The 24149-nt window shown below is 38.9% G+C and overlaps 1 protein-coding gene across 3 annotated transcripts in view; it reads left to right on the top strand.

Moving 5' to 3' along the window:
• The window catches only part of LPIN1 (lipin 1), an 88235-nt gene that overhangs the window by 42135 nt on the left and 21951 nt on the right, over positions 1-24149 (top strand). For 2 of the 3 annotated variants that reach the window (XM_076332764.1, XM_076332767.1), the window contains 11 exons: positions 4442-4642; positions 5975-6070; positions 7337-7671; positions 8047-8166; positions 8376-8483; positions 13564-13693; positions 15652-15961; positions 17488-17581; positions 18952-19139; positions 20370-20463; positions 21855-21924. In XM_076332764.1, the coding sequence (XP_076188879.1) occupies positions 4442-4642; positions 5975-6070; positions 7337-7671; positions 8047-8166; positions 8376-8483; positions 13564-13693; positions 15652-15961; positions 17488-17581; positions 18952-19139; positions 20370-20463; positions 21855-21924 (1746 nt within the window). The remainder of the gene's footprint in view (positions 1-4441; positions 4643-5974; positions 6071-7336; positions 7672-8046; positions 8167-8375; positions 8484-13563; positions 13694-15651; positions 15962-17487; positions 17582-18951; positions 19140-20369; positions 20464-21854; positions 21925-24149) is intronic. The other variant, XM_076332765.1, reaches the window with a different exon arrangement.

Here is a 24149-nt window from a genome sequence, read left to right as displayed (position 1 = left end):
TGACAACTGCCTGTTCCTAAACCAGTCCCAACAGATGTTTGTCCTGCTTTTCAACATTTTCTGTACTGGAGATTTCATATCTTCCAGAGGAAGTGTGTTCCAGTTTTTAATTACCCTTACAGCATGCTACCTAAATCACAGGGTTTTTTTCAACAACTGTTGGCTTTAGAGCATGTTGAATAGCACTTGTATTCCTAAGTAATTTGGATGTGTGTGGATATTTAACCTGCTACTCATTGTGTTGTGGCACCTGAGGAGACACTGGGTCTTGCAAAAGGAAAAAAAGCCTTTAGTTCTTATGCCTGGTAGTATTTTATTTTACAAAATACGGTAAAGAAAGATGAAATGGTATGGGGAAGAGCTGGGCTGTAAAAAACGGGCCACAAAGGGTACAATTACTAGCTTTTTCAGTGGAATTAGGACATAGTCTGTGTACCTGTATGAAAGAAGTGGATTATCTAGATGACAGTGCATATGATCTTACTGTGGCATGCAGAAGAGCAGGACTTTAAAGAATTAACTTTGTTAGGTCAATCTTTGCTAAGTTAATAAATCAGTTAAGTAATAAGGGAACACCTAGCTATTTATTTTTCACTTATTTTTCCACAAGATGATCAATTCTGAAATATGACTGCTGTCTTTAACAATCAAAAGAGTTGGAAATTTTCTGACCCTCCTGGCAGGTGATGCTAGTTAAATTGACATTAAAAATACTTTTAATTTCATAATAGATGCATAATGTAGAGCTGTTTCTTTGCCGGTGTCTCCTGGCAAAGAATAAAACTCAAGCCATTTGAAAATCCTGAGAGAAGCAGTACAGACTGTTCTCACTTGCTGCAAGCTTAGATCAAAAGGATTCTGAATTTTCCCAGCAGCAAAAAATATTCTATGCTATGTCCACTAGCATAGTGTGAGAACAAGAGTTTTACTAAATTCAGTATAATTAACAGGCAGGCACTGGGGGTTTAACCCATGACGTAGACTCATGTTTTCTGCTGAAGTTGCTGCTGCCTGGTTAGTAAGTGAAAGACTTCTTGGAGCGGCCAGAGTAAAATGTTGCTCCAAAACCACATGCAGTCTCTCTGGGGTTTGAGGAATGTTGGTTTCCTGGAGTACTGACATCATATGAACTGACTTTAGGTTCGGAGTATAAATTACAAACCTCAGACTCCAAACAATCTCCGCTTTGGTTGGCATGTGTAAAAGTTAGGATAAAGGGCCTACATCCATCAGAGTCCAATTTCTGAACTCTCCCCCATTTTAACTACAGCATTTTTTGTTCCCTGCATTTGAAATATAAAAGCATTTTTGTCTGGTTTCCTGAGGAAGTGGCGTTTGTGTGATTAGTCTCCCAGTTTGTCTTTTAATTCCACAGTGATTTTGTTGCACAGGCCAGGTTCAGCCCACCTTGAAAGGAGTGTCTATCACCAGCTGACCGTTTGAATGTGGCGCTTTCTTTTCAACGATAAGAGATTTTCACTGTATGGAAGCGAGCTGTACTGTGCCAGTTGGCCTCAGAGCTTGAGGATAATGTCTAACTTTTTTGATTCACTCGCATAAAAATAATCTCTGTGTCCTAAGACAGGACAGCCAGTGCAGCTTTTGTTGTGAAGAAGAATAGTTGCAAAATTCTCTGTTTAGGAGTTTAGGAGACCTGCTGGTGTAACTTGTTAAGAGGACGTGTGAGTCCTCATATTTGGATTGTTTGCCCATAACTCTCCTGAACAGTGGGGTGTAGGTACTGTCCCAGCAACTCCTTCCCCACCAAGGAAGTTGTGGCTGTTTTGTACCTAGAAATTTTGTTGCTTCAGCAGACCAAGCATTAACTGGGGTGAACTACACCATGTAATTTTGAGTCTAATTGCAGCCATCTTTAATCTTAGCTCAATAAGAAATGTGTTTCTTATTGTGCTTTAGGTTAGAAAAATCCCCAGTAGAAACTGAAGTATTTTTCCAAAGCAAAGGGAAAATTTTAAAAGTTTGCTTACATCTGTCACCCTGGAGGCTCACTTCTGAACTTAGGTCTGTGCCTGTGTGGTGCCAGCTTTTTAAAGAGTTCAGATGATGGCCACCAAGATAATTAGGGGACTAAGAGCTCATGACTTAAAAGGAGGGGCTGGAAGAGCTAGTTTTGTTGTCTTCAGGGTATTCAGTTACCTGTTGGGGGGTATAGAGGAAACAGAGCCGGAACCTTAGAGGTGCGCAGGGATAGGACAAGAGGCAATGGGCACAAGGTTCAACAAGGGAAATTCAGGTTAGATATTGGGAAGAAAATTTTCACTGTGAGGACAGGCAAACGTAGGAACTGGAGTGCAGGGAGGCTGAGAAATCTCCATCCTTGAAGACATTGAGAACTCAATGGGACCAAGGTCGTGGGCAACCTGGTCCAACTTGGCCCTCCTTTGGGCAGACTTTTGGACCAGGTGACCTCTAGAGCTCTGTTCCAACCTGTTGTTCTATGACCCAGCATAGGGTGTGGCATGAGTTTCAAGTGGAGTTCCCTATGAAAGAGCTTACCACTAGATTTTCATTCAGGAAGGCATGTTTCTAATGTATAATAGGAGCCCAGAAGTGCTAATACCAGTTAAATGCTGGAGAACTGAATATAATTGCCCTTTCTGCCATGAAGTTTTCGTGTGTTGACTTTTCAGTAGGTGGCACTTTCTAGATGCTTGAATTAAGGGCTGTGCAGAAATACTTCTCCAAACAGTATTTAGGGATTGTTCTTTCATTAGTTAACATCGTGTATACTAAATACTTCAAAAAAGTCTGTTTGGTTTCCAAAGTTAGTGCCTAATTTTAATCTTAATCTTTTTGTGATTCAGCTCCCCAGTTGTCAGATGGGGAGACCATCATCACTTTTCAGGGGCAATGTAGTGATGACTATCGTAAAGCCCAAAAGAACATAAATAATTCTTCCTTCAGAGCATGGTTTGTGTCCTGATACCCATGTATTGCAATAGAAACAGAGAAGAAAGCAAAGCTTCAGTCCATCCTATGTGGAGGGACTTTTGGAAAAAAACACAGGTGATCATTAGTTAATTAGAGCAGCTATGCATGAAGAGACCATTATAGCATTTCCTAACTTTCCAATGTTTTACTGTAATGCTTTCGCTGTATTCTTTTAATAGTTTTTTGTTTCTAAGTATAAATCAGTTAAAAATTGGAGCTATTTTTACAGCATTTCACACTTGCATCTTTTTGTTGTTTATGAAAGAACACAGCTGAAAGGGAGTCTCTTGTAGCAGATGATGCTGGTTAACACATGCCGCGCAGCTCAGTGCAGTGACTGTCTCTCAGACTCTGAGCTCAGTTCTGTTCTCATCACCATCAATGGGAGTTTCAGCGTTGCCTACCCTGCAAGTGTCTCTTATTGATGTCCAGGTGATGTAGTACAGCCTAGCAAAGAACTTGTATGTGAGGCATATACTTTATACTGAGTGCACAAGGACTTTGCCGAAATCAGTATCTTAGAATCTGCAAGAGGTGCTGGAAAAATAATGAAAACAATAGACATTGGAAGTCCTTAAAATCTGTACTGTTCAGGAAGGTATCTGCTTAAATTCACTGACATTTTGAGAGCCCTTAAAAGACTTTTTCAACTTTTAAGTATGTCTAAGTATGCATGCTGTGCCATCTAGGGGATTAAGTGTGTTGATGGATCATAAACAGGATGTGCCTTAACAGAGTAGAAGCAGGAAACTAAATGCTAAGTACTAAATAAATCCAGGAGCAGGGGAAATAAAGCCAATCACTTCAACCATCAACACATGCCTAATTTTTAATAAACCTGCTGATACTAAAAGACTGTTCTGAAACAAGAACGGTAAAGTTGCATTAGGAAGCACTCTAAAGTTCAGATGCTCTGGTTTGAAGGTTGCTTGTCAAACCCTAATGCATATCTATTGTGCATATGCATTATAATAATCTTTTAAGGGGAGAAATCCCTGTAAAGTGGGAAACTAGTCTTTGACTTCAGTGTAGTGGAAAATTAGATCTCCTTAAAACCATTCGCTTGCCCTGCCCTTAAAAGCCTGTAGAAATACATGAGAGAAGTATATTTGGTGTTGAGGGCACAATAAATGATAGGAGGAGATATTATTTTGGAAGTAATGCTTTTCTCTTCAGAGATAACTGGAGACATTTATGAGCTAAAGAGTCTAAAAGTCTGACAGTGGTTTTGAATGCAACTGATTTTATGAACTTTTGAAAGTTGTTACAATTCTCTGACTTACAAGGTCTGTTTTGCTTTTGTCTTTTAATAGCTCTCTACAAACACGTGTCAGCTGTAAATAAATTAGGTGGGACATCCTGATTCTATGTGAAGTTGTTAATTTGTGAAACAGGAGAATACCCCACTGCTGGAATCTCCATCTCTCAAATGTCTCTAAAATATAAAGCAGGGATCAAAACCTTATTTGTTCTACCTTTTGCCTTTCAGGTCCAAACCATGAATTACGTTGGACAGTTAGCAGGGCAAGTGTTTGTAACTGTGAAGGAGCTCTATAAGGGACTAAACCCAGCCACATTGTCGGGATGTATAGATATAATTGTTGTACGTCAGCCAGATGGAAATCTTCAGTGTTCCCCTTTCCATGTACGCTTCGGGAAAATGGGAGTTCTACGTTCTAGGGAGAAAGTGGTAAGAAAATTGGCAATTTTGATATGTTCTGTCTGTGGGTTAACTCTAATGGCATGAAAGTTACTGCATATTCTGTGGTATGCTAGTCAAGGTTTTCTGTAGACACTCTTTATAAAGTGCCCAAATTGAGGCAAGGTTCAATTAAAATGGTTGTTACTGATTCTTGCATTTCAAAGCATAATTTGTAAGACATTGACTATAATAAAAACAAAACAAGCCATGACATTTGTAACATTTATTTTCAATAAAGCAAATTTTTGAATGTGCTAATTTTGACCTATACTAGATTTCATTAGTGACTGTGTATTAAGACCCCTTTGTTTAACATGTTCAATGATAGTTACAAAAAGGGAGGTAATAATGAAGTAATATTTTCAGATAACAGAATGTTGAGGTTAACTGAAGCTAGAAAAAGCAGTGAGGGCCTTGAGATAAATGTAACCAGGCTGAATGACCTGGCAATATGATATCAGATGCAAAGTTGCCAGTGAGTAATGCATGACAGATTATTTTAGGAAATAATTTGTAACTACATACAGTCTAGGTTCTAATGTAGCTGTAATTGTTCAGCAGAAAGATCCTAATGTCATCATGGACATTGTTCAATTCTTACATAAATCAGAGAGGAATTCCAGTATTTAGGATGGGTAAAAGTTGAAAATGTTACTGTGCCAATAGTATATTGTGTCCTGAAATATAACATAAATGTAAACTTGTCCAAGTCTCCAAAAAAAAACCCGTGAAAGTGGAGTTGGTGGCAAGAATGGTTATAGGCAAAGAGAGAGATCCTCCTGAGAAGAAATGGAAATAGTTGGACTGTGTAGCGGTGAGATAAATGTGCAGAAGAAACAGACGCATGAATTGTGTTGAGAATGTAAAAAAATTTTTCTTATTTGTGCTTCTCATAGTGTAAAGAGAAGTCTGTTTACTGAATTTGAAAGACAGCATATTAAAAATTTGCATGCAAAGTGCTTCTTGCACAATTCAAAATTAGGCTATGAATTAAAATAGCAAAAAGATTTGTGTGGTGAGTGAAGCATTCAGAATTACATCTAAAAAGATTCAGGACTTTATATAATGGCTATAAACCTTCCTGAGTAGAGGAGCAAGACAGCAATGAGCTGAATGAGTTAGAAAAACATTTTGACAATTGATGGCCTTGTGAAGGGGTGAGGAGAAAAACAGAGGAGTTCACTATTTTATTTTTATTATAAGGTTTCCTACACTTCCCTGAGAAGCATGTGCCCAGTGACAGTGGTAGGATAGCTGAACAGGAACTGTCTACCTAAAATAACTTTCTTTTCATTTGAGAATATGTTTATTTTCTTCCAGGTTGACATAGAAATTAATGGAGAGGCTGTAGATTTGCACATGAAACTAGGAGACAACGGAGAGGCCTTTTTTGTGCAGGAGATGGATAATGATCAGGTAAGAGTCAAAACTAATTTTAATTTGTTAAAAAGTCAACGCCTGCTCTTCAGAGTCAGTTTTGAGTTTAGGAATGGTGTTGGAAAAACATACCTTTACCCATTTTATAGTCTTGAAAGTTTCTGGACAATTTTCTGCTATGGAAATTTAATACTATGCAGTTACTTTGTTTTTTGAGTCGTGAGATTGGAAAAATCTAAAGAAGGTAATCACATAACTAAAAAATAAATCAGAGTTTATGTGCATGCCAGTGTGTGAACAGAAGTAACATGTACACAGTTCACATGCTCCGAAGATGTGTACAACAGAGGTTAATATGTCCATAGACCTGTTTTTTTCAGAAATCTTTACTTTGAACATATGCACTCAGCAGACTGCCAGTAACAGTGCACATGCCCTGTTAACATCTGTGCACACAGTAATTCTCGTACTCACCAAAGACGTGATCTTGCAACTATTATTCATGTGGCATTATATTTAAATGAGAATGCCTGCTGTTGAGCTGTGTGATTAAATACTAGTCTATATAAGTTATGGTCACACTAGTTTTGAAAAGTCCACACATAATGTAACATAAGAAAAGCTTTTTACAGGCACTGCTCTTCAGATATCCCCAATAATTTTTGTCACTGTCCAGACCGTGATGAGCTTTCAAATTCTTATATTGAGTACGATACTGCTAGTTTCAGGTGAGAGCTGTGTGCATGTGCAGTATTCTCTGTATCTTTATATTTAAATCTTCTGATCTCTATATTTAAATCTTCTGTGTGGTAACAGTTATTTGGTGACTGAAAATTGCTAGAAATACTTCCATAAACATCTAGAGATGTATTATATATGATTGAATAAGAGGATGTTTGTGTGACCTAGTTATAAACCGCTGACCTATCTGACTACTATCTGTCATTTGAGTTGTGAAGGACAATTGGATTTTACAAAATGTTCAGATTATAAACTAGGATTTTGTTTCTGCTCTGTATCTAGCATCAGGTGGCTAGAGACTCATGCCATAACCTGGCCAATATTAGATGTTCAGAGTATCCTTTTTATTAAGAGTATTGTTCCTGGCTTGTCTAAGGAGATGCAGCTATGGAACAATTTGCATATGTTATAGGATGATACTGAGAACCCGGATGTCTAATCTTTGTTACTTTTCTGGGGAATAAATGACTTAGATTTTGGCAATTGTGCATAGATTTTAGAACCAGATTTATGACTGGCAGAGGAACTTAATATGTTGCATGGTTTGCATTTTTTCTTTCTCAGGAGGTAATTCCTTATCATCTTTCCACATCTCCCATTCTGTCTGAGGGAACTGCTTTAATGGAAGCTCAGCTGAAGAGGAACTCCATAGACAGGATAAGAAACCTGGACACCAGTGGATCCTTACAAGTACCACCCCAAGCCCATGGATCCCAGCCTTCTACTGAAACATCTCCAGTCTGTAGCTCTGTGAAAAAAAGGAGGAAAAAGAGGAGAAAGTCTACCCATAAAATAGACAGCTTAAAAAGAGAAGACAATGGAGACACGTCAGAAGATGAAGACATGTTTCCTATAGAGATTAGCTCAGAGGAAGAAAAAGAACCATTGGACAATTCAAGGTATCGCAGTGGAATTGAGATGTATAATGGAAACCTAATGCTGGGTTAATGTTCCATTCCATACCTTCTAACAGTAATTTCTATCTAAGTCAGTACATATGGTTGATGAACATGTTTCTTTAAGAAAAACCTTTAGGCTAGAAAGCTATTGAGAATGTTACTAACAAAAATAACGAAAATGATATTGAAAACATAAGAACAATCCTCCATCATGCTGTGAACTAGAAGGTGTGAATCAGATAACATTTCTCTCTCTCTTTTTAGTTCAGGTTATACTAATTCTTCTCTACAGTAGGGTTTTTTTGTTATCTGAAGTATATGACAGTTCAGTAATCAAGTATGGTTTTTAAATGTCACGTCTTTCCCTATACCTAGGATCCCTGTTCCAGATGTGTTCGTTGATGAAGTATGTGATATAAAGGCTCCTGCAGTTTCTACGTTTTCTCAGTCTGCATCTTACCCTCATTCAGATGGAGAATGGTCACCTCTTCAAAGGTACTTTTTCTGATAGTAACACCCTGCCCCTTCGGTGGCTTTTTGAACTATATGTTCTGTTTGTTTCTTGATTGCAGTATTCTGGATTTTGAAAACTCTAGATGTAAATTCAGCATTCGTGTAGCTAATGCAAAAAGAGCTTATGTTAATCAGCACTTGTAAATAATGACACCCTTTTTTTCTTTTTACCGACATGCTGTGCTGTCCAGTAAGCCTATAGATTGCACAGGGCAATCCTCTCTTCTCACTGTTCCAGCAGATGGAGGCCTGTCTAACTCTTGTCCTCAACAATCTTCTCACTTTTCTCCTCTAGACAGGTAGAACAGTTGTCCTCCCTCTTTTCTGGGCTGCTCTTTAATCTTTTTAACACATTAATACACTTTTAACACATTAATAGTGTGTGAACTTTGTTGAACTTATAACTGCACTTATTGCTAACCCAGACGCTTTGAAAGAAAGTGACATTGAAAACCACTTCCTCTGCTTACTTCTTGGCCAGTAAATTTCTTTACTGAAAGAGTGGTTAAACATTGGACCAGGCTGCCCAGGGAAGTGGTTGAGTCCCCATCCCTGGAAGTATTTAAAAGACGAGTAGATGAGGCGCTTAGGGACATGGTTTAGTGGGCCTGGTGGTGTTGGGTCGACGGTTGGACTCGATGATCTTAGAGGTCTTTTCCAACCTTAATGATTCTCTGATTCTATGATTCTTTGTGGGCATTGACTGGAGGTAAGTTGCCTTGATGAATCATCTGTTGAATGAGGATGGCTAATATAAAATCAGGCCAATGAAAACTTGGGTTAAAACTGAAGTTGATAACAAAAAAAAGGAGGAACTTAGCTAGTGAAAACTTACATTCCTCTGAAGATTGACATTTCCATGTGGCTTTTTACAGTCAGTGTATATTTTAATAACATTTTTATCCCATGGTTTTCCTGAGTTGTTTGCTTGTGTGTACGTTGCAAAAGTAAAAGTAAAACAAAGGCCTCGGAGATTAAGTGAGAAATAAGGTACTGGGAGGAGCCCAGTACCAAAAGAGAACCTCTCTTCCCTTGTTCCCTGGTTTGGGGGAGGGGAAGACTTCTGTATGTTGGATTGCAGTGGGGGAGCATCTTAGAGAGGAAAGCTGGCACTATAGATAAGGCATCTTGCCTAAAGTTTAGGAGACCCAGACTTAAGCCTTTGCTGTAGTGTAGGATTCCTCTGACTATGGACACTTTTCTACAGAGCTGAAAGTAGATACAGACACTTTTTATGATGTCTTAAATTCAAGATGTCTCGACATGCTGCAGCCAGGCCCTTTCTCTCCATTAAGTCAGTGGATAGAAGTCACAGCAACTCAGTTAAAAAATTTAAAGTAGGTGTCTGAATATGACCTCTACAATTCTCTATTGATGCTGGGGAAGCTTTGAGTAATAAATCAGACTAAATTGCTCATTGCTTATCTCAACATAGATGCCATACTAGGTGCCTCAGGCTGTATTGAAACTGATATTCTTGAGGTTTTCTCAGCTTCTAGGTCTGCTCTTTGACCTGACCATGTTGCAGCACCAAGTCAAGGTGAAATCGTGGAACATTCAACGCTCTTCTCCTCAGTGTTTTTCATGGGAAAGAAGGGCAGGTGCACAGGTTGGGATGGAGCAGGCATGTGCTCTGGGTGGCTCCATGAACTTTGCTCTGGAGTTCACCTGTCCTGCAGTCTAGATATACAGCTAAAGTGCTCTAGTAACTTGTCTGAGTAAGGCCCTCTCTGTGTCTGCAACTGTTCTCCTCTATGTGAAATAAGAAACTCTATTATGGCCACCTCAAAGGAGGTTCAGAGGCTCTCAGCTATTGTTGTGTACATGAGGTAGACCTCTTTCCTTCTGACTATCTTTTCCTGGTTTATTTGGCCTCAGTCAAGATGGGACTTTTTCTCAGGTCACACTGCTGCTTTCTCAGGGCTGTCTCTGCTTTCTGTGGGAAACACTGCAAAGATCAGCGTGGTTTGCTATTGCAGAACTGCCAACTGAAGGCCAAGTTCCTTATTCTTTGACATTGGATTACATTAAGTGCAGTCATAGCTGTTAAGGAGTACATAGGACTATGAAACAAATATTCAGCAGTTATGGGATGTGAATCAGATACGCTGATCTAAATGACTGAACTGAGGTTTCCCTTCCTTCTTGTGCAGTGTTGACAGGATGGGTGGCTCTCATTTGATCTGCAGTGTCTGCAGCAATCTGTGGAAGGCAAGAGAATTTCATCTGGGCTGCGTCAGTGCCTAACTTAAGGACAGAGGAATTGCAAGGCATAGTTCAGCCCAAGACAAACATCTCGGTGGTGTAAGGAATAAAGAACCCATTTTGAGTCTGATCCATGGATTTGCAGGATACTGTCGCTGGGTTACAAATCCTACACGGTCTTGGTATTCAGCCTTATTGACCCCTAGTGCAAGTGTAACATTAATCCAGGATTTAATTTGACCTAACAGAGCTAAAAAAAATCTAAAAGAATGTGATTGTGAGCTTTATTAGTCTTCAGTCTCATTTTAATTTGATGGCAATAGTATGAAGTGAATAGCAGCCAAAATAGTCCCAGTGTGGGTAAAGGAGACGACATCTGGCATTACATATGGAAGCAGAACTATACAAACAGGAAGTATACAAACAGGACTGTAGTAGGCATAATTACCATCTGTGTCCATAAACTACAGAGATTATTGTTGCTGTTCCAGAAGGATATTAGTTGGAGAGAGTAGCTATTGAGTGTTAAACAACAATATGGCATATGAAGGAAAAAGTAAAGGTATTTTTCTGTAATGGAAAACCAGCTCTCATCAGGAGGCCACCAACCCTATATTAATGTTTGTGGGTGGCATAGTAAATTCCAGCTTATGTTCCAGATGATAGAAGCAACAAGGCTGCTTTAGTATCCTTTTATACAAACAAAAGAATTTCCCCCCTGTTTGCCTTGTGGATGCATGTTTGCAGTCTGATTTGGTCTTGGGTCTTTTAAATTCAGATGACATTGCGATGATAATTCTGGTCTACCCTGAGGTTGTATTAGCATTTGTACAGTAATCTACACACAGAAATCAACTGAAAAGAATTCAGAAGATCTAACATTTTGTTACTGCTAAATCCTTATATTTTATTGTATAGAAAAGTAGTATTTATAGAATGAGAATTAAGATGTCTCCATCGTGCTCATGTTGAAAGTTCAGTAGATAGCGTGTATTTTGTGTACTTTGTTTTGGGAGAATGGGTAATATTTTGGGGGTTAGATGCTCACCCTGTTCCTAACTTACCATGGTTATACTCGTAGCTCTATCTACTCTGAACCAATAACACAGATGCATGCATGGATCATCGGGCAGCCTTTTGCAGCAAGAGCCTTCTCAGAGCAGAACTCTGTCTGTTTTAACATACACACATATGCAAGTGCCATATTTCTGGCACTTGCATGTGTGTGTCTGGGAATATACATCATGGTTCTTGGTGTCGAGTAACAGCCTGGGCTTCTTCCCCACTCAATTGTGTGTACAAGGGAACTGTACAATTTTTTCAGCAAAAATTATGGAAAAGGCAAGTTTCTCCCCTCCCTGGCCCCGATCAGTGTTCACACTGCAAAATGCAGAGGTTCTAGCCCAAACTGAAGCAATGCCTGTATTCTCTCAGGTCATCTGGCTGGGTAAGTGAATGTGGGCTGAACATACCCCAAAGCCCAGACTGGAGATTTTTCTGAGTAAACAGTAGGTATTTTGAAGGTTAAAATGTGTGTAGTGCACAGATTAACTCGTGCAGTGACAACATTGCCTTAAATCTAGATGTTTTGGGCTGAAAGCAGCAGAAGCATTACTGCCTGCTGAGATTTTCTGAAGTGCCCACGCTCCTGATTGCCAAGGTTTCAGTGGGCCCTAGATGCATGGAAAATACTGCAAATCCTACAAACTTGTCAGTGGGAGATTTAGAAGTTGCTGAAAAACCCACCAGGCATTTCTTGAATCCTTAGAACTTGAAAATACTCTGTAAATCACATTGTATTGATTCCTTCATCTGTCAAATGGTAGGTTATACCCTAAGGACTAACAAAAATTTGAAATTCTTAGGACCAAAAAAGATCTTCCACAGTTGTATTGCTTGTAAATTTTATAGTTTAGTTAGATAATGTAATTATCTGTAGCTAAAAAGTCATAGCATTTGTCCATATTCAAAGTACATCTTACTGCAACGTAGATGAAAACAAGGAATAATGTAGATAATTAGGTTGCTGTTTTTTCAGGTGTGAAATTCACAGATTTTTAAAAGCTGCTTTGTGTTAGTGTGAAGTAATTTTTTTCCTGTGACCAGCAAATTCCCTACCAGCTAGCTCTACAAAACTGCCTTATATTGAAAGAGCAGAATTGGTTTGGATATTCAGTTTACCCAGAAGAAGGTAAAGAATAAATCAAACATGAAGAATTTATACTAAACGTAGGAAGCCTTTTGTTTTTGAGAGTGAAGGTAACTCAGTTTGGACCTTTGGTTTAGGAATGTTGTAGATTCTTTTGTTGCTTGTAGTTTTTAAATCGGGATTGCACGAGTATACCAAAGACATGCTGTGGCTCAGACAAAAAATAATGGGCTCTGTTCAGGGGGGCTCTGGGTGAAATTCTGTGAGCTGCGTTATGCAGAAAGGCCGAGTAGATAATCAGAATTTTTCCTTTTGTCCTTGCAATCAGTGAAGCATTATTTATTAATGGCTGACTTAACATCACATTATTGAATTCACCACATAAAAATATGCTACAAAGTGATAATTTACTAATTAATTATTAAATATTTTATATTGAGTAGTCAGCAAAACAAACAGCAAAACAGTTAAATATTTTTGAACTGAAAGGGCTCAAATTCTTTGTATAGCTCTCTTGCTGGTTTCCTATAAACATGCATCCAAGGGTAGAACTGAACAAGTTAGCAGAAGGAAGTAATCAACTGGATTCCTTAGACTAATTTATTACTTAGTCAGGATAGAGTGTCTTGTTGATGCGAGTGAGTAATTTCTGTACTTCACATCCACTACAACAGTACTAATATCTATTAATCTACTGCTGCTGATACCAACCCCATTCTTATTTCCACACAGAAAAACAAAAATCCTCCTGAAATGTTCAGTTCCAATGCTCTCATTCCATCTCTTTCAACTTCTCAAATCCTGCTTCTGTGACAGCACTTACTAAAAAATGGATGAGACCTCTGAATGCCAGTCTAAGAGGATCCTGAACTGTTTAAACTGTTTTTCCATGATTTCACACTTTCAATTGGCTAATGATTATTTAGATCTTCAATGCTTTGGGTTGGTGGATATCAGTTTGGAAAGTGCTTAGTGCATTGTGGTTACTTTTCGTTTTGTAATATTTTTTGTTTGTTTTTCTTCAGCCCATCAGGTTCACGCTCTCCTACTCCTCAAAGTGACTCAGAACTAGTCAGTAAACCTATGGACAGAAGTGGATTGAAGAATAATCCCCACATGCACTGGGCATGGGGAGAGCTACCCCAGGCTGCAAAGGTATCCAACGTAATTTGTTTAATTCCTGCTAGCATCTATTGTGTTTTAATGGGGCACATATGCTTATTCTATTGCAGACTGCTGAAGAGGGAATGGATCCTGTTTTTACATAAAATTGCAGTGTTTTATGTAAGAGAATTGCATCTTGCTCCTTAGGAGGTACAGGAAAGTGCCTTGTGCTATGAATGTTCTCAACATTGATGATACACAGTAGAAAATGAAGAAGTACCTGAGACCTAGTCATGTAAAAGTTAGAAGCTTAAATAACATACAAAATCAAACCCAATGTCCTTCGGTAAATCACTGAAATTCATAAATGGTCTTAGATGGAAATTAGGTGCTTGGTGTTAGCAGTGTGATTCACAAAAATTAAAATCAGTTGCTTGAGTACATAAGCATCCAGAAACACCTGCAGTTCTGTATCTCTGCATGCCCAAACGTGCTGTTCTCTTGGCTGAGCCGACTGGCTTGGTGCCTGTCTCCTTCCTGAAGCCATTTGGCCCAGTTAGATGGCAGGATCTGTAGTGTGCCAGCAGCATTGTGTTCCATGCTGCACAGTAGCCATGTGCAGCTGAGTACACTGCAGGTCAGTCAGGTACTAGCCGGCTCCTTATGATAGCTATGGAGTCAGAGCATTCATACAGGAAAGGGGAGACTTAGGGCTTACGCCTGCCTCAGGGTGTGAGAAAGAAAGGTCAGGTTCCAGTGGCATACTGCAACTATGGGGGCAGAGATGGTGCAGGGTTTGGCCCCTTCTGCGGAAGGCTGGCTTCTCTGCAGAAAGGACTGCAGGAGTGATGGAGTCAGGAACAGTATAAAGAAACAAAATTCCCATTTTGCAGGCCAGGGAAGTGGGTATCCTCCTCAGAAAGAAGACTTCTGCGTTCTGGTGGTGGCACCAGAATTACAATGACACTATTATAATTTATCTTTAATTCACTGTTGGTAGCTAGTGACAAAAGCAGGGATGGGAATCCAGAATTCTTAATTCCTTCGGAAGAGCTCTGGCCTCTTCTTTAGTAGGCCAAAGATGAGCTGTCCCATCACCTCTGCATTATTCTTCTCCTCATGTATATTACAAGCAAATTGGGAGCTATTTTCTGTACATAGAGAACTGATTTAAGTGCAGAGGTCCAGGCAGGAGTTTCAAATTGGCATTTCCAGTCTAGAATTTAGGGTTTCCCGTTAGTAGGTTTTGGTGTTTCATTTTTATCCCAGTCACACAGCCTGGTGTGTATTGCAAATCTTATTCCTGGAGGCTTTTCCCTCTGCAGTCCCTGTCTATGTCCCTAGCCAAGCTACTCGGAGTTGATCTGGCCATACCTGAACTGGGAGTGATGCTTTGGATGCTGTTGATCTTCGTGTAAGAGTGTGTTTGCTGTGACATGAAGGTTATAGCAGCTATACAGCTGTTGCTGTAGGAGTTCAGCTCACCTGTAAGAACACCTCCTGTCCCACACTCAGAGAAGATCTAGAATTGTTCCTATAAAGTGATTTAAAATCTAAATCTAAATCTGGGGTATAGGTGAATGACAGCGTACCCCTGTCCTGGTCCCTGAGAGCATCCTGATTGTGTAAGGACTCCAGTCTGTGCTCCCTTCTCATGTTTGTTGGGGCTACCTTCTGAAGAAAAGCTAGGATTTGCGCAGGAAGGGAGGAGGGCAGGGTGGGAGCTGTGATGTGCTCCCAGGCAGGTGAGTGCGAAATGAAGACTGTAGTGCACATTGCAGAACAAATCTTTCCTGGCCCCGAGATACAGATGAATTTTGCGCTAGCAAACACACAGCAGAGAGGTCTTTTGTGCACTGTAGTCTCCACCTCAGTTAGTGGTGGCTTTCTGCTGTAGTTGGTTACCTTGAGAATCTGATCTCACTGGAGTGAACAGAACAGGTTAAACTCTGGCTGTTGCATTTTTAAAGAGCTTTTCTTTATAGCAGTCTGTTTATTTTTCCTCACAGGCCAGTTCTCTGCTCAAAGCAAAAGAGCCCAGTGTGGTGGATGTAAATCCTTCTGAAAGCACTCACTTTCGGGTCATCCAAAGTTCTCCTATAGAGGAGTTTAACACTGTGTCTCCTCTACCTGCCCTTGGACAAGCAGATGCAGCAACTGTTCACGAAAGTGAGCCCTTACCAGCTGAGACAAATAAGCCAGAGAGAGAGTCTCCAGGAGCAGCTGTACCGCTGTTGCCTGCCAATGAAGAAATAAAACAAGCTGAAGCTTGCTCAGCCCAACCAGCTGGCAAGACAGATTCCCCATCCAGAAAGAAAGGTAAAGCTGTTGATTCTGCACTTTTATATGTATGATTTTGTCTTTAAATTTCATGGTGATAAAGCACTTCATTGTCATATAAATTAATCTGTGCCCTGAAGGCACTTTCAGATCTGGAAAGGAATAAGCTTTGGAAAGAACCTTCAAAATCTGAGCTGTACAGCAGGCTGTTCACAGGAGCCATTGTAGTAAGATGGAAGATTCTCCTTGTCTGGGATTTTTGGCAGCTCTGTGCGTATGAGCAAGACTGCAAAACTTGCTCCAAATTCCTCCATATTTGACAGATTGAGAGATTTCACTTTTTGGTACAAGCACACTGTTGATCTGCTGGTTAACCTGCTCTGACTGCTTTCTGAGTTGTTACGTGTCGCTGGTAATTGCGGAACCTCTCTGCTCTAGAACAAAGTTGTAGTACGTCTTTTGCACAAACAACAGAGTTGCCATAAAATAAGGTGCTTTTGTTTCACATGAGCAATTTCAGTTCTGTGTAGTACATGTCCTGTCCTGAATTTGTGAAATATAACTCTGTCTGCTTTTCTACTTCTTAATTTCTGGGCTCTGTATGCATGGTATTTTATAATAAGTATTACAGTCTTCACGTGAAATTTATTTGCTTACAGATGTTATGTTTTAGAGCTCTGATTATTCTATAGTTAGGTAAGCCCTATATAAGCCTAGTTTGTGCAGCTCTTTTTTAATCAATAAACATACAAGTTTCTTAGTCACTTCCCCATGCCTTCCACTGTCTTTGAAGGCAAAAATGACAGTGTCACTCTGCTTACTATTTACAAATAGTCTTTACAAAACTTTTTTTCTGATTGCTTTTCTGATGTTTGATGTTGGAAGTTGGGACAGTGAGAAGTTGTGGGTTTTAGAATGAATTCCAAATTAGGTTTTGGCCTTACAGTGGTTGCTCGTCTAGATGTACCAGCAACAACAGGACAGCGATGACTCTGTGTGTTGATACTAGTGAAAGACCTAGGAGGGTTGTCTTGTCCCCTGCAATGGTGCATGGGCACACACAACTCATCAGTTGTATGTGCTGAACAGTGAGTTGTCTCCATAACAAGCCAGTTATAGTGTATTAGAGACTATAGTATAGTCTGTTGTGTTATTTCCCTTTTGCGAGGGGGGATTGAAGATTAGTTCTCAGAGATTAAATGCTCTGATTGCCTTACTGTGATAATAGGCCTATGCAAATACTCAGAAAGTTGTCCTTTTGCTGTTTTCCTACAGTGACCACTGACTTCTAATTCCCAGTGGTTTTGTCTGGGATAGGGAGGCTTCAGCATGTCTCAAAACTAGTCCTCTACTGTCCCATATTGCGTATTCAAAGTCTGAACAATATATAAGAGCAACTTATTTTGAAGTTTTTGGCAGTACCATTTTATACAAACACGGTTCACAAACTGTTATAACTTGTCTGGTTTCTCAATCTTAAAGTGAATAGTTAAACAGTAATAACAGTTCTGGCTTGTTACTCAGAAAATGCTCATTAATAGGCTTATTTGTGCCATCCCTTACAGACAAACGAAGCCGGCATCTTGGTGCTGATGGTGTCTATTTAGATGACCTCACTGACATGGATCCAGAAGTTGCTGCACTTTATTTTCCCAAGAAGTATAAGTCCTTTGCTTATATTTTTACTATTTAAAGAGCTCATGTCACCTTCCAATTTTAGATCAAACTCTGCATTGCCAACCAGATAAGACCTCTTTTTCAGACTCCAAGCAGAGGTGAAGGCAGAAGTAATATAAAACTCTGTAGAGAGGCATATTAGAGTTTTTGGAAGGCTTTGCATTTGGGCCTGCGAAGTGTGCTTGAAACTGATTTTCTATTCTGGTCAATTAAGCATCGTGTATTGATTGTGGATTGTTATGTAATGTACACTGATGTTTGTAAGTGTTACTCACATGCCCTGGGAGAGCTATTGGCCTTGGGATATATTTATCCCCATGTCCTTGCTTATTACCAGGAAGAACATATCTTACTGTTAACAATATTAGCACAGAATTACTGCTGTAATGTTCTACTGTGGGTGATCACCTATAAATATGAATGTTAGGAAATAATTTTTGGAAGACGCATGACATTTATTTATGAAAATATTGCACCCTGAAAATACAATTTCCAACTTGTTCTGATCTTTATTAGAGCCTCTTATAACATTTATAGTCTGCTTTCCACATCATACTCTAGTCATTTGACTAAAGTCATTGAGCAACAACTAAAGTAGCTTGCATATTTTATTTTTCTTTCTTGCTTGCTTAAACTCAGCTGTTGTAATTTTAGCATTTCAATAAAACTGAGAAAGATCAGTAATATGGAGAAAAAAGTTAGATTGAAAATTCCTTTCTCAAATGCATTCATATAAATCTGGAATGGAAAGCAGAGTTTGATGAGCCTGTACTTTGTAATAATGATCTCATCTATACACAGATTTTAAGTGGGCATAATGATCTATTGTTTCTTAAAATTTTAATCCTAGTAGTTTATATGTAGAGTATTTTATTTATATATACATGACATAATTAAACAAACATACACATCTTTTGTCTTGGGTTTAGCTATCAGTTTATATAATTAATATAAATTAAATAATAAACTAATATGTTTATTCTTGTTCCTATGTGGGAATAGTTCTACTACTATAAACTCTGCTTATAGTAGCATTATTTTGTCTACTAAGATTGTAGAGTTTATTGTCTTATTTTTGCTATCTCTTGTAAATAAGTGAAGCTATAATTATACATGCCTAGTTTAGGCAAGTAAGTAGAGGCAATCTAATATTTGAGGGTACTTGAGGCCTATACTACTTTGTTTAAATCTTACGGCAAAACCAAGCAAACTTCTTTTTTTTTGTGTGTGTGTGTGTTTTTTTTTCTCTTTCTTTTTTCCTAAGTGTGTGTCAGATGTAAACAGTGCTTGTTGAAGGGAGCGAATTTGGCAATGAATACATGAAGACTGAATTCCTGATTTTTCTTTTCCAGTGGGGATAATGTCCAAAGCAAGAACACGAATGACACGGGGCTGCGGTCTGCCAGCCAGTCTCCGCAGTCTTTCGGGAGCTCAGGTGTTGACAGTGGAGTTGAAAGCACCTCGGATGGAATTCGAGATTTGCCCTCCATTGCCATTTCTCTCTGCGGAGGCCTTACTGACAACAAAGAAATAACCAAAGGTACAGAATGACTTTCTGAATTACAGGCGTGGGCTGTCAGCCAAGTTTTAGCATCCTAGACCGAGGAAGCAGTGCCCTCCTGTGGCTGTACTCAAGAACGTGTTGAGAGGATAAATACTGTCCCTGTAATAAGTTTCCTTCAATTTTTCATACTTAAAATAGTAGACTTCTATAGGACTTACGATTTTTAACACGTTTTAATAATCCACTATATACTAAATTTTTTGAAAGTATTTTATTGGTATTTTTATTTCCTGATAGTACTACATTTTGTATCACAATAGTGTTAATGGTACTTTTGCCACTTGGTACAGTATATAGCTAGGAAAGTCACAGCTGTCCGTGTCAGGAATGAAAGAGGTGGTCTGTAAATGGGGACACTAGGAGCGGGAGTTGGAAACTTTAACCTGAGTTCCTGCTCTACCTCCAATTTCTTGTGTGACTTTTAGATAAATAATTTACAATGCTCTGTGCCTTTGTCCTGGTTTCGGCAGGGATAGAGTTAATTTCCTTTCTAGTAGCTGGTACAGTGTTTTGGATTTAGGATGAGAACAAATTGGAACAAACTTCCAGCTGCATAATGTGAAGATAAATGCGTTAAGACTTGCACTTTCCACAGTAATAAGGCATCATAAGATCATACGAGCCTGATGTTACACTGATTGCTGTTCAGAAGCTAGTTATTAAAACATTTCAAATATACTGTGATTTACTTGTATTGTTACCTGAATCACTTGTAAATTACATAGATTTTTGTGAGGGGAGTCACAGCCAGTGGAAGGGGTATTTATTCGTAGACATTTTCACTTTGCTGTAGGCCTTACAAGTGATCATTAAGTTTCTGGCTGTGGGTTTGCATATACATTGAGCCCATCAGTTCCTGCTTCTAACTTGGACAGAGGATCAGTGAAAGGCATGACAAAGTACTTCCTTGCCTTGTTTAGAAGCCTGATTTTCCTCCTCCCTCATAGTTCTATCTCTGAGCTTTCACTTAGCATGTATTTTGAACAGGAAAGACACCTGTCAGCTAACAAAGAAACCCTCAGCATTTTCTGAGATTGAGAGTCTCTGAATATGCTTCCATATTACTGCTAATCTCAGCACCCTAGTAATGAAGGGCTGACCCTGAATGTGAAACCTACGTGTCTGAGAGATGCTAAGACATTTGGGTTGGCCCATCCCAGGCATCTATAAATGCATGCTTTACATATGTAATTTTTCCCCCCACAGAAGAATTCTTAGAACATGCAGTAACATATCAGCAGTTTGTGGACAATCCTGCTATCATTGATGACCCTAACCTTGTGGTTAAAATTGGAAATAAGTAAGTACATTTCAGGAAAAAAATATTTTACTGTTGTAACAAAAACACTTCTGTGGCACTTCAGTGCATTAGATCAGTTTAATCATAGCTGAAAAATAGGTTTTGAATGTTCATAGCTTAGATTCATCCAGAAAGAGTCAACTCTCTAGTGAATTCAGGCTCTTCTAGTTACCTTTCCTCCTTTAATTTGAAAGTAAAGGGCAGTTTCAGTTGACCTGTTACAGCTAACTGACATAATTTGAATTTCAAGAAGCTAGTATTAAATGCTAATAGAGTTCATGCTCAGTTGGCAGAGTAAAAATGAAATAGGATGTGAACTTGCTGAGGCTTGCTCTGAGCCAGTTTGAATAATTAATATTTACAGGGATACGGCAGTCTGCTTGCAAGCACTCTGTACCCAGCAGTTTGTCTGTATATACTGAATATTTTGCTAATATGCCTCTATGGAGGCATTGCTTTTCAAGACTTGTCAAACTTCACCCACTGAATATGAGACTTCTATTTCTGCAAGGCTAAGACATTATTTCATAAGTTTATATTGCTGGTAGTAGTGCAGCACTATGGTCTATGCCAGATGCAGCTTTTTGGAGGATGTTTTAACTTGAGAGCTCCTTGCATCGGCATACAATGTTACAGAGTAGAGGAGAGATCGTGGCATTGTGCTGCACTTAGAGGTTAGGCTACCCTTGGTCATAGACATCGCTTATACAAATCTGATGTGCCTGGTGCATCCTTATGTGATAGTTTGTATCGTGTATGTTATGGCCTCATACCTGACCCCCTCTGTGGTCTGAGGTGAGTCACTTATTGCTTCCTTACCATAGTTCTCTGAATTTGATGGTAATGTTTACCTGCCTACTGATATGTTGGGAAGAGAGGAGTACTTAGTGAGGATCTTACTGTCATATTCTCTGGATGTCATGTGAGCTTCAGGTTCCCTAGACACATGGATGATAATACTGTATTTGTCCTACTGTCTGTAACAAGAGTTGACCCATGTTCAGTACATAACAGCAAAAGCTTGACATCCTACAGACTATGGCCACTAACTTTTATGTAGTTCCTTGATGGAAAAACAGTGGAAACAGCTTGTAAAAAATGTAGCTCATGCTGTGATAATGAGGTATAGTAAGGACATGAGGAATGTACGACAAATACCCTTTCTACTTAAGGATCTAGCTTCTCTTGCATACCTTGAAAAGTATATGCTGTAAATACCTGTGAACATACTGAGGAATAAGGTGGGTCTGCTATTACTGGTGCAGGCCAGAGTTTGACCTGTGCTAAAGAGGCTTCATGGCTTTAACCTGCCAGATGATAAATACTAGGTAGATGGTGAATTGGAACCTTGGGATTACAAAATGCAGTAATCGTCTCTCTTGCATGCTCAGGTACTACAACTGGACGACAGCTGGTCCCCTTCTGCTGGCAATGCAGGCATTCCAGAAACCTTTGCCAAAGGTGAGATTGAGCGTGAAGGTTGGTCAGAGGAGGAGTTGTGACATTCTGCCATTTATTAAGGCAGGGAAGAGGGTTGTTGTACAAGAGAATCTGCCCATCAGTAATACCTACCCACACATAACCATTCATCTAGCTTATGCTAAGGGCTAAATAAGCAGGACTAAATCTGGTCTGTGAATAGTGTTTATTTGCTAGGCTAAGATCATTACAAATATTTTGAAGAAGGAAAACTTCCTGTTTTCCTTCATTAATATCGATTGTAAACATAAATGATATTGACCCATGTTAGTGTTTGCTGTAGCTGAATACTTGGTGACTGCTTTCCATTTTATTTGTATACAGCATATATTATCAAATAAAAATAGAGACCAGGAATTTTAACCTCACTGAATAAGCTTTAACTACTAGATAAGGAAGGCCTGTAGCTTGCTAGTTTTCTATTTCTTGTTTGGTTGTTCATAACCAACCCAGGTAGGTAGTGGCAGATAGCTATGACTGTGACAGCTATATATGTTGGCTTATATTAAATGCATTGATGAACTCAATCCAATTCCACGTGACCTGGTGCCGCATAGATGCTCAGGACAGAAATACACACTACTGTAAATGTATATAGAGAAGTAGCATCACCGTTGGCACTATTTTGTATCCTGGTTAGCCATGGATTTAATAAATTTTGGAACCTAAACTTTCCTTCTGCCATTTGCAGCACTTCACATGTCTTTGGGTTTAATCTATGTGAATTCAAATGCTGTCTCTATTGCCATGAACATGGAATAAAAATTTCTTCAAAGCCCAGAATACTCTATACCACTGTGTTCTTTCTTAGTGCCGCATTACCTATGTATGCAGTTATGCGTAGCTGCACTGTAGCATCCCAGTATAAAGTAAATTGATCCTAAAAGTCCCAAACATCTGGTAAACCTGGCTTGAATTTCAAGGATATCACAGAGCCAGATGTTTTGTGCTTTACTGCAAATATTCTAGTAATCATCAAAGGTGGCATTCATCCCATGGAACTCAAATGCTTACAGAAGGTGTATAGTTATCCTACTCTGTATTTGTTGGGCAATTCCACAGAGTGATTGAGACCTTGATAGGTGGCTATTTGGTCTTCAGTGGCAATAAAGATAATGCAAGGTAACTGCATTTTTAATTAAACACTTTGATACCTGAGCCAGATGTTTTGGGTTTTGCCTAGGATGGGTAAATGGAAAGAATAGGTATGAAAGATTTTTGCTGTTTAGTTAAGGGGAATGGCAGTTCTTTCAACAGCATTATGGTTACAGCATTATTCACATAGGTTATCAGTTAAGAGAAGTCTTCCATGAGTGTGAAATTCAGTGTGTTCATCTTTTTAATGGTTAACTTATATTCTGAATGCTGATAACTTTCTAGACAGTGCAATTTTAATTTAGTGGAGAAGCCAGTATATATAGTTGGAACAGTCTGTATGATTGGGAAGGTTTACTTGGCTGAACTGTACCTCTGAAACTAAAATTACTCATTTATTCTACCAGTCATCCTACTGGTTTTCTTAACGACTTGTTAATTAGAGTTTTGATTTGCTGTAATAATGGAACTAAGGAATTGAAATACTAAGATACTTTATCAAAACAGGCTTTATGAAGTGATTGAAAACTGAAGTTTCTTTTAAAAAAATCACTCATGTTCTGCAAAATACACTTAACCACATGTCTAATTGTAAGCATGTGAATTATCTCACTAAAAGTCAATAGGACCTCTGCTTGATACTGTCCGTGTTTGAGAACCTCTTTAAATTGTAGCCATTGTTCTTGACAGTGGCATTCCATTCTCAGTAGCTCCATCTACTCCTTGTTTTTCTTATTTTTGTTTAAAAAGTTCTCAATATATTTCCTCAACTTTATTCCTCTGTCATTTCTTTCTTTTCTTATATACTTTAGATAGTATAGCAAAGAGAACCTATCGAAAACTGAGAAAAGGGATGCATTGTCCCATACATTAGCTGAATTCAACCCTCTCTCTTAACTGCTAAGAGTTCTTGGAATCATTGATGATTTTTTTTTTTTTTTTTTTTTTTTTTAAATCGCTAATCAACGTCACAGTTTTATTTTGGTGAATTTGCTTACAGTGGAGGCTATCATCTCAGAAAGCCAGTGGCTAAGCTATTCTAGGGCGTACCAAACACTGTGGCCACCTTTACTGTAATATTTTCCCCTTTCGTCTTTTGCTTGCTCTCTGAG

Source organism: Aptenodytes patagonicus, chromosome 3 (genome assembly GCF_965638725.1).
Source record: "Aptenodytes patagonicus chromosome 3, bAptPat1.pri.cur, whole genome shotgun sequence".
Classification (NCBI taxonomy): domain Eukaryota; kingdom Metazoa; phylum Chordata; class Aves; order Sphenisciformes; family Spheniscidae; genus Aptenodytes; species Aptenodytes patagonicus.
The sequence above is the reverse complement of the archived record's forward strand: the minus strand, read 5'-3'. Positions and strand labels throughout refer to the sequence as shown.